General features: G+C 26.5%; 1 protein-coding gene across 1 annotated transcript in view; it reads right to left on the bottom strand.

The window, feature by feature from the left end:
* Nucleotides 1–21,683, bottom strand: part of kuz (zinc-dependent metalloprotease kuz) — a 136,320-nt gene extending 114,637 nt beyond the window's left edge. The window contains 2 exon segments of the mRNA XM_089179488.1: nucleotides 19,286–19,520; nucleotides 20,230–21,683. Of these exon segments, the coding sequence (XP_089035614.1) occupies nucleotides 19,286–19,355 (70 nt within the window). The 5' untranslated portion in view covers nucleotides 19,356–19,520; nucleotides 20,230–21,683.
* Between the last annotated feature and the right edge of the window lie 655 nt (nucleotides 21,684–22,338).

Below are 22,338 nucleotides of genomic sequence, written 5' to 3' on the forward strand. Positions count from 1 at the left end.
CAAGAGTTCAAAAGTAATACAATTAATGAATTGTTCAAATTAGGAATAATTTATTATTTTATTTTATTTTCAAAATGGACACAATTTTCCGATAGACCTAATAATTGAAATATAGGCTTATACTCGATTTTTCCTTGCTTAGAAACAGAGAGAGAGAGAAAAGAAGAAAGAAAGAAAGCAGTGAAGGGGTGATACAGGGGACAAGGGTGAGATTGAAGGGGGAGGGAGGAGGAGGCTGGAGGTAACCTTCGTTGGACCACCACTCGGAGGCTGCGCTATTGATTTTCCGTAGGCGCGTGCGGTTTTCCACTCACTGGCCCTGACTACTTCTCTCCCTTACTCCCTTTTCCCTTAACGGGCACGCGATCAGAGAGCCTGTCTAGACTCTGGACTCCCTAATGTGTAACTTTCCTCTCCATAAAAGAGAGAGAGAGAGAGAGAGAGAGAGACTATGTCATCTCTTTATATATATATGTATATCGTTTCTTCTGTCGTCATTTACTTAAACGAAAATCAATTTTTTTCTATGACACCCGTTTTACTATTTGTTTCTATTCATTTTTATTTATTTTGATCAATCTTTCATAGATTCTAATTTATGGGTACTTAATATTTGATTATTTAGGGACTCTGAGTCAATTTGAATCATTTCACAATTTTTTGTTTGCTACATAAAACTGAAATATTATTTTTAATATTAGATTGAGAGACTTTGAGTCAATTTGAATCATTTCACAATTTTTTGTTTGCTACATAAAACTAAAATATTATTTTTAATATTAGATTGAGAGACTTTGAGTCAATTTGAATCATTTCACAATTATTTGTTTGCTACATAAAACTGAAATATTATTTTTAATATTAGATTGAGAGACTTTGAGTCAATTTGAATCCTTTTACAATTTTTTGTTTGCTACATAAAATTGAAATATTATTTTTAACATTAAATTTAAGGACTCTGAGTCAATTTGAATCATTTCACAATTTTTTGTTTGCTACGTAAAACTTAAATATTATTTTTAACATTAAATTTAAGGACTCTGAGTCAATTTGAATAATCATTTCACAATTTTTTGTTTGTTACATAAAACTGAAATATTATTTTTAACATTAAATTTAAGGACTCTGAGTCAATTTGAATCATTTCACAATTTTTTGTTTGCTACATAAAACTTAAATATTATTTTTAACATTAAATTTAAGGACTCTGAGTCAATTTGAATCATTTCACAATTTTTTGTTTGCTACATAAAACTTAAATATTATTTTTAACATTAAATTTAAGGACTCTGAGTCAATTTGAATCATTTCACAATTTTTTGTTTGCTACATAAAACTGAAATATTATTTTTAATATTAGATTGAGAGACTTTGTGTCAATTTGAATCATTTCACGATTTTTTGTTTGCTACATAAAACTGAAATATTATTTTTTGTAACCCTTAGAATGCTATGGACGCATATATGCGTTTTGTAAAAATTACAAGAGTGGTCTATCGACGTATATATACGTGTTTGTTAATATTAATATAAAATAATGTAATGTTTATGTTATTTATTTATATCTATGTATTATAATTAATTATAATTAATGTAATTTAATTATAATTAATTAAATTATATTCAGAAAACAAAATTGTAATAATTAAATATTATTTATTATTAGAAACTGGTTAATAGTAAATTATTCTATTCCTGTAACAAAACATTTTAGTTAAAAATATTCACCACTCAAAGGGTTAAAAATGTGTGATGATTTTTTGTTTTTTAATACAGTAATAAAATATAAATAAATATTCTTTGTTATCAACTTCTTTATACAAACATTTATACATATATATATATATATATATATATATATATATATATATATATATATATATATATATATATATAGAATGTACAACATTAAATTATTGTAGAATAAGAAGAAAAAAAACAACAAAGTGATAGATCTTTGGATAAATTACAATGAAAATTGTATTCCTTAGAGAAATGTAAATTGTGAATTTACACACCAAAGTGTTAAAATATATGCGAAAATAATAAATTACCGACATATTAAGCTCGTTTTCGAGAACACTTGATATTTGTATCTCCCCCTGTTGTTGCCAAATATACGCATACATATATATATATACACACACACATGGTGAAATTTATGTTCCCTCCCTGTCAAAGTTTCCTGTCTGTAGATAACCTACTACGATTCGTTTGGATTATAACAACGATTACATGGCGGACATTAATGATATTATTCTGTATGTGTGTATGTATGTAAGTATGTAGGTATGTGTGTGTGTGTGTGTTATAGTTACAATATGTTAACCAACATATATTCGTAAATTTCGAATAATTTTATTCCTACGCGTATCATTAAAATTATCCATTGCTACTTGACTTGACAATATTTTATACTGTATTTACAAAAAAAAATAAAAACATATTATTAACAAATTATAATAGTTATTGAAAGAAACAAAAAATAATTCAAAACAATTTTATATGGGAACGTATTAAAACGATGTATTTATTTGGTGATTTGTATATAAAGAAAAACAAAACAAAAGAAATTCAAGAAAGAAAAAAAGATGGTGGATGGTGGATGGTTAAAGTGAGAGACAGAGACAGAGAGAGAAAGAGAAAAAAGGAAGGTTTTAATTAAATGCAGGCTGTTAGTGACGTGCCAAACGGTTGTAGTCACCCTACTATTCTAAAATCGAATTTTTCATCGACCCCGTTGAGCTCATCCCTCCACTCCCTCCACCACCACCATCACCACCACCACCACCACAACCATTGCATGGTTTCCTATTTCCCCAGGTTGTTTTGCACAAATTCATCGAACGTTTTTGTTGTTGTTGTTGTGTACCTCACTCGTTGGTGTACACCGATTGTGAGATATAAAGGGTCACGTTGTATGTGTAGTTGTGTGTAGTATAAAACCCATGGTTAATACCGGTAGGGATGATATTCGATTAACGATTTAAACGATCAACGATGAATTCTCACCTGTCTCATTAGAAAAAATCTCTACCACTAATTTTCCTATCATTTTCTCTTTTGTTTTTTTATTTTTTTATTTTTTTGGTAAATCGTGAACAAATTCGTTATTCCTAAAAAAAAAAAAAAAAACTGATTTAATTTTGAAAATTACAATAACGTTATTCTATATCAATCAGAAACACCTGAGAATTAGTTTTAAATAAATACAACAAGAAGAAACAATAAAAAAACAAAAATCTCAAACACAATTGCATCGATACAAAGTGGCACGAATCATACAAAGGGCAGCAGATAACAAAATTTACAATTGACACTGGGTATCTATGTTAGGGTCAATGTATTATTACAGATATTTTATAAACTATGAAGTATTTCATACCACTTTGACAAAAACTCTCCCCAAAAATAAAATCACTGTGTAAAAAGAACCTAGCATACCCTTTTACAAAAAATCCTTGAAAAAGAAGCTCTGCAAAAAACCACGAATCAAATTTGAAAAAAAAAGAACAACCAAGCAATCCTTTGAAAAATAAAAAACTAAAAGAACTTTGAAGAAGCCTTGAAAAAATCCCACGAATTAATCCTGAAAAAAAGCTCTGACAAAATTTGGAAAAAAACAGCTATGCACGATCTTTAAAAACCTATGAAATATAAGCCTGAAAAAATCCTAGCGCAACCCTAAATTATCCCGTCAAGTCTTTGGATGTTAATTTGACAAAAACTCTTTCAAAAATAAAATCACTGTAAAAACAACCTAGCATACCCTTTTACAAAAAAAAAAAAATCCTTAAAAAAGAAATTCTGCAAAAAACCACGAATCAAATCTGAAAAAAGCAACCAAGCAACCCTTTGAAAAATAAAAAAATAAAAGAACCTTGAAGAAGCCTTGAAAAAAATCCCACGAATTAATCCTGAAAAAAAGCTCTGACAAAATTTGGAAAAAAAACAGCTATGCACAATCTTTGAAAACCTATGAAATATAAGCCTGAAAAAATCCTAGCGCAACCCTAAATTATCCCGTCAAGTCTTTGATGTCACTTTGACAAAAACTCTCCCCAAAAATAAAATCACTGTAAAAACAACCTAGCATACCCTTTTACAAAAAAAAAAAAAAAAAAAAATCCTTGAAAAAGAAGCTTTGCAAAAAACCACGAATCAAATCTGAAAAAAACAAAACAACCAAGCAATCCTTTGAAAAATTAAAAAATAAAAGAACCTTGAAGAAGCCTTGAAAAAAACCCACGAATTAATCCTGAAAAAAAGCTCTGACAAAATTCTGAAAAAACAGACATGTACAATCCTTTTGAAAAACCTTGAAGAAGTCTTAAAAAAAAAAAAAAAAAAAAAAAAACCATAAATTAGGCCTGAAAAAAATCCTGACGCAACCCTTACTGGACAATCTATAAAATTTTCTACTCGATTGCCACAATGTAATATACAATACAATGCTCGTAATAATACATTTAACCATAAAACACATACACACATGTATATATCCAACAAATACCAAACTTTTCCAATAAATTATTCGACTATAGGGTAACACACATCGGTTGGTATTTCTGATTAAACTCTAATAGAAAAAAAAAAAAACAAAGAATCAAAAAAAAATGAAAACCAATTGAATTTTATTACAAAGTACCAATCGTCATTACAGTATCTCTGGTTGTTCAAATTAAATCTCGTAATGAATTGGAATTTGTTATACAAATGGTGGAAGGGGGAAAATTATGGGAAATGTATTCTGAATTAATATAAAAAATTGATGAACAAATTTAAGGTGTCGCAAAAACAATAAAGAAGGACAACAAGTAACAAACAAGTGGGTGGGGAGTTAGAAAATAGTTGAAAGCAAGAAAATAAGACATAGTTTTTAACTAAATAGACAAAGATAGATAAATAGAGATAGAGATAGTAAACGATAGAAATATATATATATAGAGAAAGAGAGAGAGAGAAAGACGATTGAATTCCCAATTACGTGGACAAAGGCGACACGTATCCTTTGTCCTGGAAGTCGTATTATCAAGCTTCGAGGAAGCTTCAAGGAAGCTCCCAGGCCAGGGCTTTACTCTATACCCAAGAATAAGATTCAAAGGACAGCAGCATCGGATATGGTTCTGTTCTCTTCTGGTATCTTTCTCTTCTGCACCTAACAGTTCAAATTAGTTAATTGGAAATTGAGCTAGGTAGCTAGCTAGCCTTAGCTAAGGTAGCTAACTGGTCTGATATGGTCTGATATGGTATGGTTTGGCCTGATTCTACTGCTACTTATTGATATTCCTAACCAAAATGATTTAACTTAAATGGGGTGTGCACTTGTTAAGAAAAATAAGAAAAAAAAAAGAAGATTCGTCCAGCCCGATATCTTAATAATAATAATAATAATAATAAAAAGAAAGAGAGAGAGAGAATAAAAGTTTAGCCGCTTTATTTCCGGCTCACGAAGGGGACATAAAAATGAAGCACGTACTTGGACAGACTCAACCTCACCCTTCCAATCCAAACCTACTCCCAATCCCCTACACCCTCACCCATCTTGAACCCCCCCCCCTCTAAGCTTTTCTCTTTCTATCTCATTCTATCCCTTTCTCAAGTATTTCTTTTTTTTTTTCTTCTATCTTTTACTTTTACTTCTACTTCTAGGTTGACTTTTTTTCCTTCTTCTTCTTCTTCTTCTTCTTCTTCTTCTTCTTCTTCTTCTTTGTCCTATCTAAAACCAAAACAAACGGTCAGGGCGAGTTAACGACGAGCTATTATCGTCCGTTTGTTTTAACGTGGTAATAAAGTAACGTGCCTAGGGTTTTTTCTTTTTATTTTTCTTTTTATTCTTTTTTAACGTTTAAAAAGCACGCGTCGGTTATTAAAAAGCAATATTGTATCATATCGTATAAACTTACTTAACAGCTTATCCCTCTTATACAAAGAAAAGGGATTCACAGTATATACACACATATATGATGGTTGTGTCCGATTTAATAAAAGGATCGATCATATAACACTTTCATTGGATATTTCATATTAGGTTTCTTTGTTTATATTTCTGCTCTGGTAGTTTATAGATTTATTTGATGTTTAACACTAGATTTACGAATTGAGCCAATTTGACTTATTGAACAGTTGATTATTATATATTTATAAAATTGAAATACTATTTTTTTTTTAAAAACTTATATTGGTTTTTAATTACGTAATGAGATATACGTAAATATTAGTTCCATTCCTTTACTCAACCCTTCATTCAAACAATGTTATTAAATCATGAAAAAATAATGAACAAAACATCCGCAAATCTAGTGTTAATTTTTTATTTTTTTCGAATAGGATAAAATCCTTTTTTTGTAGTTCGTCGACAGTCCTATTTTTGTTGTTGTTGCTGTTAAATTTTTAGTAATCATGTTTGTTCATTTATATTGTATTTGTAGTTTGATTCATTAATTTAAATACAATTTCATTTTTTCTGGCTAACAATTAAACAAATTTATCTAAAGTAAAGATCACAATATTCAAACTCATATATTTTTGTGTCTATGTAACGTTATAAAGATAATTTTAAAAATAATTAAATTACAACAAAAATACAAATTAATTATTTATAATTAGAACTCGTTTTAATTGCATCAATCATTTGTATCGTTGTACAAAGGATGAAATACAAACTGATATAAATTTCAATATCAAAAAATAATATCTTCCTCTTTTCTATTTTTATTATTATTATTTTTTTCTTTCTTTCTTTCTTTTTTTTACAAATACCTTTAGTATATAACGTGTGATCAAATATCATGCAAAACAATACAACAAAAACAGCAACAACGTTCAACAATACTTACAAAAATATATATTCTTCCTCTCCCATACTCCTTTTACAAAAAAAAAAAAAAAAATACTATAACGTAGATATCGACAGGTTTCAAGGGGTTGGGAGAAATATAAAAAAAATAAAAAAAATAAAACAAAAATGCAATTTCACGATTAACCGATGAATACGGTTTACGTTAAAACGAAAAAATCTGCAAAACGTTTGTTACGATACGGTGTGGCTTTTCTACGAGTAAAGTGGGGGGGGGTTGGTTGGTTGGTTGAAGTTGAGGGGGCAGGTAAAGGGAGGAAAAGGGATAAAGGGAAAAAAAAATAGGAACTCGTTGTTATGTCACACGGCAGTTATGAACAGCTGTCCTCTGCGTGATCTGATCGATAGAAACGAATGCTGCTATTCGCATTCGATTATTTCATCGTACAATTCTTTTCGAGAGCACACACGCTCAACTTGTGAAACCATTTTCTCCCTTTCTTTTTTACTTTTTTCTTTTTTTTCTATCTTCTACCCTTTATCTGGGGTAGTATTATCCCAAGCGTAAACGTGATCAATTGTTTGCCATAAACTATCACTTTGGATCATTTCCAACGTTTCGAAACAGAGATCATCATCAACATTGACAGAGATTATTCGTTCATTGTTTTATTTTTTGTACTATACTACCTTGTTACATTATCAAGTTAACCTAACTTGTTGTTCTTTTTTACCACCCTAATTTCGTTCCCCATTTTAGGCCACTTCACTTCTGAACAGATAAGAAAGGAAACAATTTTTTCAAGAACGTCCATTTTTCTATCTCAAGTTAACTTTTTTGATGATGGTAAGATGATTAAATGCTGTTCGTTACTGTATTGTAAATATTGAGGGGGTGAGAGTGTTGTATTAAGAACAATTCACAATGAAACTACGCGATATTTCATATGATTTCATTATATTTAATTATGAAACTTAAATAAATTGTTGAAATAAGAAGAAATTTGTATTGAAAAAGAAACGTTTAATCGATGGAAATTGTTTTATCATTCGTTATTAATACAACACCTGTAAATTTGTAACTTTTGTATCAATAAATATATTAGAAATATTACAAAATTTCAATTTTTGTCTCATCCATAGTTTAGGGATTTTATTAGTAATTAATTTTAGTATTTCTTATTTACTAGAACTATACTGTAATTTAATATAAGTTATATACTATATATACAATAATTGAATAATAATACTATAACTATAGAATTATAATATAATTTATAATAATAATAATAATAATAATAATAATAATAATAATATATTATATAGAAATATATTATTATTATTATTATTATTATATATATACATTTATTATATTTTTTATATATTATATATAATTATACATAAATTAGACATTTATAATAATATTAAATTATATATTATTAATATATAAATATTATATTAATATATATAATATTATATATATTTAATTTATTTATAAATAATATAAATTATAATAATTTAATTATAAAATATAATTTATATGTATAAATTTAATATATTTAATATATAATATAAATAAAATAATACAATATAATATTATTATATAATATTAATAAATATATATTAATATATATAATATAAATATAATATTAATATATAATATTTAATATATATTAAATTTATATATATATTATTAAAATAAATAAATAAATAAATAAATAAATATATAAATATATAATATATATATATATATATATATATATATATATATATATATATATATATATATATTAATAATAAAAAAATTATATATTAAATAAATTAAAATTATTTTAATATAATTATATATATATATATTTTTGTGTAATATATTTTGTAATATATATGTATAAAGAAATAAATAATTTAAAAGCAACTTTATAATTAGTATGCGAATGCAACATTGGGTCAACATCTGAAGACAATCGGTAAAGTAACTTTGAAGATTACCAATTAGTAAATTAACTAAAAATTGGTTAAAAAATCTGAAACTTTTATTATATTTTGTTTTTTAAAAACAAATCGAACATAATAGTTTTGAATTATTAGCAATCATTGTTTTGGACCTAATAATAGTACCTATCTCTTTTAACTATAACAAATATTACCGAAACATACGATAGAACTAGGAATTATACTATACAACTTCTCAAATGACGCCTCTGTTGGAGAATTAATTTCGGATATCCGATAATCCGATCGTAAACCATGATAGCATACTCTTCTCTCTCTCTCTCTCTATCTCTATCTGTGTTGAGCTTTGATAATATATATATATGTATATAATATCGAAATATATCGTTTCATTCGATGAGAACGACTATCCGTAGAATTTAATACATTTCACTTTTGTTATCAGACAAAGCTTGTCAAACCATTTCGAAAACCACAAAAAAGGACTAAAAGAAAAAAAAATACGACATTCACAATTGTAATGAATTAATTAATTATTCGAACGTACAATAAAATATAATTTATATAAGTCTATCCTCTCTCCACCAATAACATTCGATTTCTTTCAATTCCAATCGATTGATGAATCTTTTATGATTCATACATCGTGATTCGGTATTTAATAATCATGCTATTTTACCATTCTATTTTAATGTAACCTAATTCAACGAAATTATCAAAAGTATGTCCTGGGGATTCAATTTAAATTCAATAAAATTATTGAGAACACGCGTGTTTCATTCCTACAGGTATACCTACCTATATCTACAACAAATAATAAATGAAATCCTGTTTAAATGAATATATAATAATAATAATAATAATAATAATAAATAATTCCTCAAAATATATTACAACGTTTAGTACAATTTTCATTCTGTAAGGTATACATATATACACATACACATACTGTTCAATTAATCATTGAATAATATTACTTAATTGTATCATTAATATTTCATATAAATCTTGTTTTATAAATTTGATTGATATTTAATAATGTTAAATATTCTATGAAAATTATTTTAAAAAAAGAATAATTTTATCGTGAGACATTCAGAAAATTCATTGAAAATTCATATGTCAATGGGAAGGGATTAATTAAAATGTCTTTTAATTACGTGTCCCATTCGTATCGATATAATTCCCCTTAAAAATAAAAAATAAAAAATAAAAAAAAATGAATGAATGAACAAATGATTATATTTTTTTGGTATTCATTTCTTATGGGATACCCATTGAGAGATACTTATAAAACGTTCCCTAACATCTCCCATGGGTTTGATCGTTGAAGAAAAGCCTGAAGCAAGAGAAAAGAAGGACCAAAGGGATATCTCAGGAAGGGTAAGTCTTTCTTACCACCTTTTCTTATAAGAATCTAAACCAAAGACCTGAGAACATGAAGAAGAAGAAGAAGAAGAAGAAGAAGAAGAAGAAGAAGAAGAAGAAGAAGATAAAGAATGGAAAAGAAAAAGAATGAAAGATAGATCCGTGGATCTCGATTGAGAGACAAACGGGGATTTACATCGTCTTCTTCGATATGGAAGAAGGGTGTATGGAAACTGGAAAGGGTGGTGGTGGTGGTGGTGGTAAAGGAAAAAGTTCTCTTGTGAAAACCTTTTTTTTTTTTAAAAAGAATTCTTTCTTGATAAATTATTACAATACTTATGCTACAAAATGACCGATGATGTTTAAATTTGTTTTTTTTAATAAAGTATATTTTATGACTATATTATAATTATAATAATTATATAGGTATTATAATTATTATAGAATATATATATATATATAATATATAATTAAAACAATTATAAACACATATTTTAATTTAGACAATTTACTTTAATAATTAATAATAAAATTAAGTATAATATAAAAAAATATAGATATTATATTATTATAATTATGTAGATATTATAATTATTATTATAATTATATATTATAATTATTATTATAATTATATATTATATATATATATATATATATATATATATAATATATAATTAAAAAAATTATAAACACATATTTTAATTTAGACAATTTACTTTAATAATTAATAATAAAATTAAGTATAATATAAAAAAATATAGATATTATATTATTATAATTATGTAGATATTATAATTATTATAGAATATATATATATAATATATAATTAAAACAATTATAAACACATATTTTAATTTAGACAATTTACTTTAATAATTAATAATAAAATTAAGTATAATATAAAAAAAATATAGATATCATATTATTATAATTATATTGATATAATAATTATAGAATATATATATATAATATATAATTAATTAAAAAAATTATAAACACATATTTTAATTTACACAAGTTACGTTAATAATTAATAATAAAATTAAATATAATATAATTTTAATAATTACATTATTAGAATTATAGATATTATAATAATTATAGAATATAATTATTATAATTAAAGAAATTATAAAAACACATATTTTAATTTACACAATTTACTTTAATAATTAATAATAAAATTAAATATAATATATAAGAAAAGATTTTATCCGTGGTGCGCCACTATAATGACACGTCGTACTTGGAAGGTGACATTCGCAAAAGCCACTCTATAGTGGCGTGTCGTATTGGAATTTGGCATCCATGAAAACCACTATAGTGGCGCGTAATGCCTAAAAGGTTAAACGTTCTATAAACTAACGCATTTTTTAACCTAACACCGTTTTAGAATAACTCAAATTAAAATAATTTGGCAAATTCATCAAAAGTGAAATGTCCCAACTACAATTCTTTCTTCTGAGTTTTTCTATTATACTTCTTTATTCTTAAAAGTACACACACACACATACATACGCATATACAAACACACACTATTAAAATTGTCAAGCCTTAAAGAGATTTGCAACGGTGATGGTGGTGGTGAGTGGAAATCTGGAAAAGGACTCGCAGCAGCAGCAGCAGAGGGGTGGAGGGTTTGAACTATCGCGACCGTTTGCATATCCTCGTCTTGAAACTTGAAGGGTTGGGTTGGGAAAAGAGAAAGGGAGACAAGGGGGGTGGGGAAGGGAGGGAACAGAAGCAGCTTCCTCTTTCATTCTCTTGAGCCAAGGAGAATAACGGTGGCTCTGCCAGGAATGCAGAATAGGAAGTTTTGCAACGAAGTACACCTATATTCCCCTTCCCCCCACATGAATACGGAATACCACCAACTATAAGATCCACCACCACCACCACCCCATCATCACCACCACCCCATCATCACCACCACCACCATTACCATCATTACCTTCCCTTACCCTTCTCCACTTCACTCCCACCCTTCCTAATCTTTAGGAATGCCGAATTCTCCAGGACACGAAGGCCCCTTTCTATGGTCCCATCTCTTTTTCCTTTCCCTCTTGGTTTACAGATTGAGTAAAATAGAATGAGAGTGGGTGAGTGAGTGAGTGAGAGAGAGAGAGAGAGAGAGAGAGAGAGAGAGAGAGAGAGAGAGAGAGATACTCTTACTCGAAGAGTAGCAAATTCCAGTGAAACTTTGTCTTCCTAAACATCAGTTGGCGAGTATAATAGTTACCAACGAAAATGAGGACACAATGTTGGTAACATAAAGGACATTAGGAAATGGACAATGGGAAAACTATTTTCAAACGATCAATTACAAATCTTTAACGAAAATACTATTCTATTCAAATTCATTAAATCTAATTCTATTATAGGACATTTTTTTCTTTGTTTGATACATTACAATTTATCCTAATACTTCATGCTTATGTGTGTGTGTGTATATATACATATATTTTTTTAATATCAAATGTTATCCAAGCTTTTTTTAAAAAACTTTTTCAAAATATTAATAAATTTTACTTTATATGAAAAAAAAAATAATAATTCTATAAAAAGAGGATGAGAGGATGAGGAGGAGGGAAGGAAGGAAGGAAAAATATAAAAAAGAAGGAAAAAACAAGTTAAAATCTTTTTCATGTACGTTCATTGGTTTTATTTTATTTTTATTTTTTTTTTCTTTTTCTTTTTTTTCTTTTCCACAATTCATTCTGGTTCGCTGAGTTCGTCGATATATTCATATAAAATGAATAAAGCTAAAAATCAAATAGAACCGAGTTAAAATGATTTTTATTTTCTTTTTTTCATTTTTTTTTTCATTTGTAAAAACATTCGTTATTACAATATGGCTAACACAAACTGTGTGTATATATTATTATAACAAAATAATATAATTGGTTAGAATATTTTTCGTATCGAATGAAAATAAGAGAAAGAAAGAAAGAAAAAAAAGAAAAAAAATTGGTAAGAAGAACCAGTCGTACATTTTAAATTGTAAATAAATTGATGATATCATTTGAATTGAAGAAACATTCGTACATTTTGAATTGTAAATAAATTGATGATATCATTTGAATTGATATCTAATGCAATTACTTGAACATTTAATGTTTAATATTTTAATATACTCCAGCAGCTTTTCATTTTCCTTTAAACTTTTCCGTTTATCTCGTTTCACTCTCCTTGACAAAGTTTCGCAGTTAAAGTTGGCAAAGTAGCGGAGCAAGAGAAAGAGATCGAATAGATGGAGAGAAAAGTATAAAAAGTAGGAATAAACGCTTTAGCTAGTCGGGGAATGCTTATTTCCCATTCGTCTGAAGAAAAACTGACTATAAATTCCTTCTGAAGCCGTGTTGGTCTCAACATGGGTGCGGCACATTGGTGCACCAACCAACCAACCAACCACCCACCCACCCACCCACTACCAACGTATGTGTCAGGACACTTTTTCTTTCGTTAAAAATGGTATCAAATGTAACGTGTGAGAAAAAGAATGAAAAAGAAGATATGTAGACGGTGAATAAAAAGAAATTTTTTGTTGAATAATTTTAGAAAAAAAAAAAAAAAACGATCTAGAAAAACTTTGTTCAAATGTAAGAAAAACATTTAGGTACCTATATACTTGTAAATAATTTCTGCATAATTACAATGTATGTGTGTGTGTTTGTGTGTGTATCTTTGATCGACTTTCAAATTCAAAATTGAACTCTACTGAAAATGATACTATCGAAAGTGTACCCGAAAAAATTCAATTTGAAATAATACAAAAAACAAATAAGTAAAAGATTGCAAATAATTCTTTCACTTGCACCATATAATCGTCTTGTTTTGTTACATATCTTTTTCATTTGAATAAACATACAATGTAAAAAAAATTGTTATACGTTACACAACTAAATACATTTATTTCTTAGATTCTTCAAACAAAATTGAAAGAAAATGATCTATTAATTATCTATTTATTAATATTATATGAATTTAATTGAAACTAAAATTATAATTATATATGTATATGATAGAAATTTAGGATAAGAATAAATTAGAAATAATATTTTTTCAAAATAAACTACCTGGATAAACTGATTGCACTTGCTGCAAATCTTAATTTTAGAACTTACACTAATTTCAAACTAATACTATCTGTTTCAACTTAAAACTTATCCTTTTGTTTGATACCCTGAAGAATAAGATAAATGTTAACTGTAAAAAGCAACAGCATATATTTCATTGAAATTAAAATTATAATTATATATGTATATAATAGAAATTTAGGATAAGAATAAATTAGAAATAATATTTTTTCAAAATAAACTACCTGGATAAACTGATTGCACTTGCTGCAAATCCTAATTTTAGAACTTACACTAAAATCAAACTAATACTATCTATTTCAACTTAAAACTTATCCTGTTGTTTGATATCCTGAAAAATAAAATAAACGTTAACTGTAAAACAAATATAACAACAATAATATACAACATTTTCCTATTTTTATCAATCAATTTCTTTTCAATCATCTTCCTAATTTTATCTTTATATTTTATAGACACATTTCATCGTCCTGATGTGTTTCCTTCCTTCAAGAATTGACGATTTTTCTCTTTGTTTCTGAACAGGAGACACGTTGCTAGCTATACGAGACAACGTTGGCTTTCTTTCCTTACATTACCTTTCCTTTCCTTCTTCCTACGATATTTTCATTAACCAAAGAGCTTCCGCTTGCTCTTTTCGCTAAAAGCACACTGAAGAAGATTCTCTTCTCGTCTACCTTCTTTATTTGTAGTAAAGTAAAGGATAGATAATAGATAAATATATAAGACAATGTATGAGAACCAATAAAGGCTAGTAAATTTCAATTATAAAAGCTTCTTCCTCTTCTTCTGCTTTACTTAGAAGTTAAAACAAAAAAAAGATTTTCATAGAATCTGATTTAAAAAAAAAAAAAAAAAAAAAGATAAGTTAAATCAAAAATTAAACAATTTCAGAAGTATCAACGTTATTTGATTTTTATGACAAAATTGTTATTCTATTACTTTATATATTTATATTTATATATAATAATATAATATTTAATATATAATATTATATTTATATATAATTTATATATATTTATTAGATAATATATTATATAAATATTTTTTTTATAGTATTATAAAATTTTTATATAGTATACATTATATAATATATAATAAATTATATATTTTATATATTTTATATATAATTATAATTATACATTAATATATATATATAATATATAATATATTATATAATATATTTTTTATATTATAAATAGTTTATATAATAATTTATATATATTTAAAATTATATATTAATTTATATATATTATAAAATATTATAAAATATATATATATATATATATTATTATATAATATTTATATATAATATTTAAATATTATATATAAATTATTATATTATTAATTATATTAAATTTATTATATTATTTATAATATATATTTATTTATTGTATATAAATTTATTAAATTATTAATTATATTATTATTGTATTAAAAAATTATATAAAATATAATATTTATATATAATATTAAACTGTTATTGAAAGGCAGATGAGGAACAAAAAATATGAAAAAAAAAAAACGAAGACTTTACCAAAAAAAAAAAAAAAAAAAAAAAAAAAACAATATTGCTTATAAATTTTTACTATTACTTTACTATTACTATGAATTAAACTTTTACTATTTTACTTAAAAATGTGTGATCAAACTTTAAAAAGTTTCTTTCTAAATTAAAATAAATATAAAAAAATATTGAAAAATATGAATATCAATTTTAATATATCTATATATATATTTTTTTTTTTATATATATATTATTCATTCTACCCTTGTTGAAAAGTTTTGATTGAGTAAATTTAAAAATCAAAATCAAAATGATCTTTGCATAAATGAAAAATCGACATGACCTGTTCTAGTAAAGACAATCAAGTCCGAACAGATTTGTTTGCCTTGAATGAAGTTAGGATGATCTCGAACGTGTTCGGTTCCCCTCTTTCCTTTCTAACTGTCGACCACCCACCTCATACACCTCCCACACTCCTCTCACTTATTCCTCTTCTTCCAACTAGTGTTCCCTTTATCGTCATATACATATACATAGGATAGATACATATATATGTACACACATATACATTTGAAAGCTCGATGACGTTGTACTCGACTGTGTGTACCTATCACCCAGTCACGTCAAGGGCCACTGATTGGGATTTCCGCTGATGCTAATCCTACGATTCAAAGTTCCAGGAAGACTCTTGCTGACATTCGGTTAACTTGACTTTTTGATACAATTTAAAGTAACTAATATATCTTTATTATAACTTATATTATTATTTATTTCACGAGAGATATTATTTTTGATATATGATCATTTTGATCTAAGATAAAATAAAATATTTCATATCTATTTGATTAGATATTAATATTTGAATATTTTAATATAACAATATTATATTATATTAATATTATTAATTTAATAATAATAATACTAAGCAATTATATTTTATATTTAGTAATTATACTAGTGTAATTATACTAGTAATATAATACTATAACAAAAGTATTATATAATAATTATAATATTATTAATATTATTATTATTAATTTAATAATATTAATAATAATATTAAAAATATTATAATATTATAAGTAATATATTTATTTAGTATTATAATAATACGAAATAATTATATTTTATATTTAATAATTATATTAGAAAATAGTAACTATATTTAGTAATACTAGTAATATAATACTATAACAAAAGTATTATATAATAATTATATTATTAATATTATTATTATTAATTTAATAATATAAATAATAATATTGAAAATATTATGATATTATAAATAATATATTTATTTAGCATTATAATAATACTAAGTAATTATATTTTATATTTAGTAATTATACTAGTAAATAGTAACTATATTTAGTAATACTAGTAATATAATACTATAACAAAAGTATTATATAATAATTAATAATATAATAATAATTATAATATTATTAATATTATTATATTTAATAATATTAATAATAATATTAAAAATATTATGATATTATAAATAATATATTTATTTAGTATTATAATAATACGAAATAATTATATTTTATATTTAGTAATTATACTAGTAAATAGTAACTATATTTAGTAATACTAGTAATATGAAATTATAATAATTAATAATATTATAATATAATTCTAATATTATTAATATTATTATTATTAATTCTTCAAATAAAATTTAATAATATTAATAATAATATTTTAATAATGTTAATTTGAAATCTAATATTGATGTCATTTTATTTTGATAAAAAGAAATATTTGATATTTTTTTGGATAAAACAATTCTCTTGTTTAATTCTAATAAATAAGTTATCACAAAGATAAGTTAGAAATATTTGATAAGATGAATGGATACATCTATAAAAGAAAAATGACTTATCATTAATTTTATATTGTTAAAGATAACGATTACAAAAATAAATTTAACATATTTATAAGGAGTATTAACGATTAAAATTAAATATTAAAATATTCCTATAAAGATCTCGTGGAAAAGAATGAAATATTTTCACCTGTAACTTGTAGAAAAGCAAAATAAAAATAAAAATGAAATAAAAAGAAGAAAATATTTAAAAAACAAAAAAAAAAAAGAAAAGGTTTTAAAATTTTTTTTAAGAGGAAAATTTGTCTGTGGATTTTTAAATATTGTATAACAAATAAAAATAGAATATTCTTTGGGATCGTCTAACCAAGTAAAAAAGTAGAAATTTGTCGGTTAAAAATACATATAATTCTATAAATAAAAAAACAAAGTAAATAATAAAAATATTTTTATGAATGGTGGGGCTTAATCTTTTAAGCCAATAATAAACATATTATAAGTTAACCCATGAACTGTGTTTAAACAAAAATAAAAATAAAACGTCTTCCATAGGGTTTATTTTAACGAGTCGATATAGTTTTGTGTGTGTGTGTGTTACCTGAATAAGGGAATAAAATAGAATGGATACCAAAGTTAGAAAAATAAAAAAAGAAACAAGTATATTAAAGAATATATTCCCACGGGTTGTGGTGCATCTTTTAACAGGAGCAACGAATCTTTGCTTCTATACACATAACAAAAAATACGCACACGTTTATATATATATATATGTTTACGCACGTATACGTATGCCTGTATGTATGTGTATGTGTATTGTTAGTGTTGGTAAAGGGGGAAAAAAAGAACACGCGATGAGCTCCCTTCGTGGAAGGATGATTCATGGGGTATGAACAAAAAAGAAAAAAAAGAGGAGAAAGAGAGAATGAATCAGACAGAGACGAATAAAGAGAGAGAGGGAGAGAGAGAAAGAGATAGAGAGAGTTTCAACACACTAACAGCTGCTACCTACCTATACCAACATATCAAACACATACACATATTTCTATCCTTTTTTTCCTCTTATTCGTGTCGATGCACGCATACAAACACCATTTTACCGGACGTCGCGACTACTATAACGATACTTGAGAGTCAAACGTATCTATACACACATACATATATATATATATGTACTGAATTTATCCCATAGAAACATGTGTTAAAATTAAAATATGTTGGTTGGAAAAATTGTATAATAAAATTTATAAAACTAAAATATTATATTGTTATATATTATTGTTATATTTATTATATTATTACATATATTATATTTATTATAATATTATATATATTATATAATATATATAATATTATATTGTTATATTATATATATAATATAAATTTAGAAAATTATAAAATAAATATATTTTACAATTGGAATATTAAAAATATTAATAATTTGTTCAATTATTTATTATAAAAATAAATTTAATTTCTTTGTTTCTTTTTTTTTTTAAATAGACCTTTGGAGAAACCTAATAGAATTTTGATTAACTTCGAAATAAAAAGAGATTCGTACAAAATTTGAGAATAATATTACATGTATAAATTCGACACGCTTTCCGAACAACCCAATATATACATATATATATGTATATATATATATATATATATATATACACACATCATTTATATAATATAATATACGTATATAGTAGGTATGTATGAGTAAAAAGGTTACATGGACTTACCACTTTCGATGTATGGAACCAGCAACAGCAGTAGTAGGAAGAGGACGTATCCGCACGTATCACTGATCATCGTAACTATAATTATTCTTCTTTTTTTTTTCTTATTCTGTTTTTTATAAACAATCTTTCACTATCTATGCTATTCTATCCTATCCTATCTATCTTTCTTTCTTTTTCTTTATTCCTTCAACAAAGTCCTTGGAAAGAGAAAGAAACAAAATCACGTTAGAACAAACTAGAAAAATATAACAAAAAATATATCAAACTCTTTCACCTCCTTCATACACACATACACGCATACACACACACGCTTCCTCCTTTTCCACCTCCTCCTCCTTCTCCTACATCTACACCTCCTTTAACTCCTCGATTATCTCTTCTTACGTGAAATACTTTTTTGAAGGAGAAAACTTTGTGATCGATGAGAGAATGATAAAAACAACAATAATACAATAAAAAAAAGGGGGAAAAAGAACAGAGTATCAGAGAGGGAGGGAGGAGGAGTGGAGGGTGATGGAGGGAAAAAGGAATGAGTGAGAGAGTGAGAGAAAGAAAGAAAGAAAAGGAAAAAGAGACACATATATACACATACACTCAAAGGCAAGGTCGTTGACGTTGAACTTAAACGATGAGGATGACGATAACGTTGTGATACGACTGTGCTGGCAGAAGTGAGGTTAGGAACAATATAATTCTTTTAAATCCACAAGAAGAGGGAGACAGAAAAACAGGAAGGAAGTGTGCAAGAGAGAAAGAGAAAGATATATATATATAAAGATAGATAAAATTCGAGACAAAACAACGTTATAAATAATGAAATTTAACAAGAATGAAATCATTGACCGAGATATGAAAAACTTTGACAAGTAGGATGACGAATAGGATTGACATGACGCGTTAAATGACGAGATAAGAATTGTTCTATGATAAAACTTTCAACGCACCATTGTTAAATTCTCACAAGTGTAAACTATTATTATTGAATGAACAACGGTAGTAAAACACACAAATAAAACACATCGAGAAGTAAAACTACACTCAAACAAGAAGAAGAAGAAGAAGAAGAAGAAGAGATATTTAAAAAAGAAATTTTCTTGATTATTTTGATTGATAATCCATAGTTGTTGTTGTTGTTGTTGTTGTTGTTATTATTGTTGTTCAATCGATTCTTATTATCATTCCATGTACAACCAGCAGAAATCTTAGTTGCTATACAACACCAACATCATCACTACCACCACCACTATCACACCACCACTATCTATCACCACTCTACCACCACCAGAGATAAGAAATACTGTGCTCCTGAATGTTTTCTTCGATTTTTTAAATCTCTCAGCCAGTAGTAGTAGTCCTTAGTTCTTATTCTTCTTGACTTCTTTCAAATTTCCTAAAACTATTATTATTATTATTATTATTATTATTATTATTATTATTATTTATTCTTCTTCTTCTCGTTATTACACCACAACTTATTACCCCCAAAAAAAAAACTTTATATCTCCCTCTTTTATTTGTCTTCCCCTTTCTCTTCTATCTCATCGAAAGTATTCCTTCCCATTAAGGGTTCGTTCGTAATGTCCCTCTACTAACTCTCTAACGGATGAACACTACATACGCCATCGTGTTTCCAGCTTCCTCGCGATAGACGCGATGCCAGAGAGAAGAGAAGAAAAGAGAAGAGAAGAGAGAGAGAGAGAGAGAGAACGACTATGACGACACAAAGCACAAAGAATCGGAGACACTCGCGTGTCGCTCGACAACGCGACACAACTGCAACTGCAACAACGTTCCGCCCTTTTATTTTCCCAATTATATATTTTTATTTATTATCTCTTTCTTCTATTTATATTCTTCTCTCTTTCTATCCTTTAATGTCTTTCTTTCTTTCTTTCTTTCTTTCTTGTGTAGCCTTAGTGATGCACACACAGGTTCGCTTGATTCTCAAGACAACACACAACTATCAACCTATCTCACTCATATACACTGTATATTTCTTCTTCTCTCTCTCTCTCTCTCTCTCTTTCTTTCGCACGCGCACAAGGTCTTCTCTCTCTCTCTCTCTCTTTCTCCTTCTCTCTTACTCACTCTTTCACGCACACGTTCGAAAGGTCGACTCGAATTTTGGCAAACGCATCGCACCAGATAAATTCGACACACGCACACCCTTCTCTCTTGCACTCACTCTCTCTCTCTCTTCTCTTTCTCTCTCTCCTTCTTCTTTCTTTCTTTCTTTCTTTCTTTATCTTCTCTCTTTCTTTTTCCTTTCTCGAGTCACAGTCGCCACTGTCGACGTACTGCTGACAGTCCTACCACTGTTTCAACCACGACTTCCCTGCCAATATTATTTTATTCTACCCTCTCTCACCCTCCTTCTCCAAACGTTCAGATGCAACTGGCTCCCACTAGGTCGCGGCCATCTTGATTTCTATTTACAGCTCGTGTCGATAGGAGGAGTCACTGACACCTGCTCGTAGCATCCTCTTGTGGCGAAAATTTGTACCAACATGCCCGCAACCCGCGTAAAACGAATTCAAGTTTGACGTTTCGATTGAATATCGCTTTTCCAATTCATTATTTTCATTGAAATTATTCGTTTGAAGATTATATTATTGTGTTGAAAATAGTAAAAGCTTTGGAAAAATTTGTTTTGTATCGTTTACATAATATAGTACGCTTTTGTTTGTAATTTGGAGATGCATGTAAGTCGATTCTTGTTCAAAGTTATCCGATAACTTGGAATAATTGGCCAATTTGTAAACTCTGGTTACTCAAATCCCACTCAAATGACTTGACTATTATTGGATTACCAAAATCGATAATCTCATTACTAGAAATTATTAAATTACTTCAAACCTATTAGATTACTTAATTAAAACTCATCGGATATTTGGATACTATGAGGATATATTAAATAAATCAATTACAACTATGTATTTCGATTAAAAGATCGATAAAAGATCGGATAAAAATATTCATTTTAATAGGTAAATTTTGGTATCATGTAAGTAACGATGAAAAATAATTATATTTAAAAGTGTCATCTGTAGATG

Source organism: Polistes dominula, unplaced genomic scaffold (assembly GCF_049000335.1).
Source record: "Polistes dominula isolate Pdom_NZ unplaced genomic scaffold, Pdom_raw_medaka contig_27, whole genome shotgun sequence".
Classification (NCBI taxonomy): Eukaryota; Metazoa; Arthropoda; class Insecta; order Hymenoptera; family Vespidae; genus Polistes; species Polistes dominula.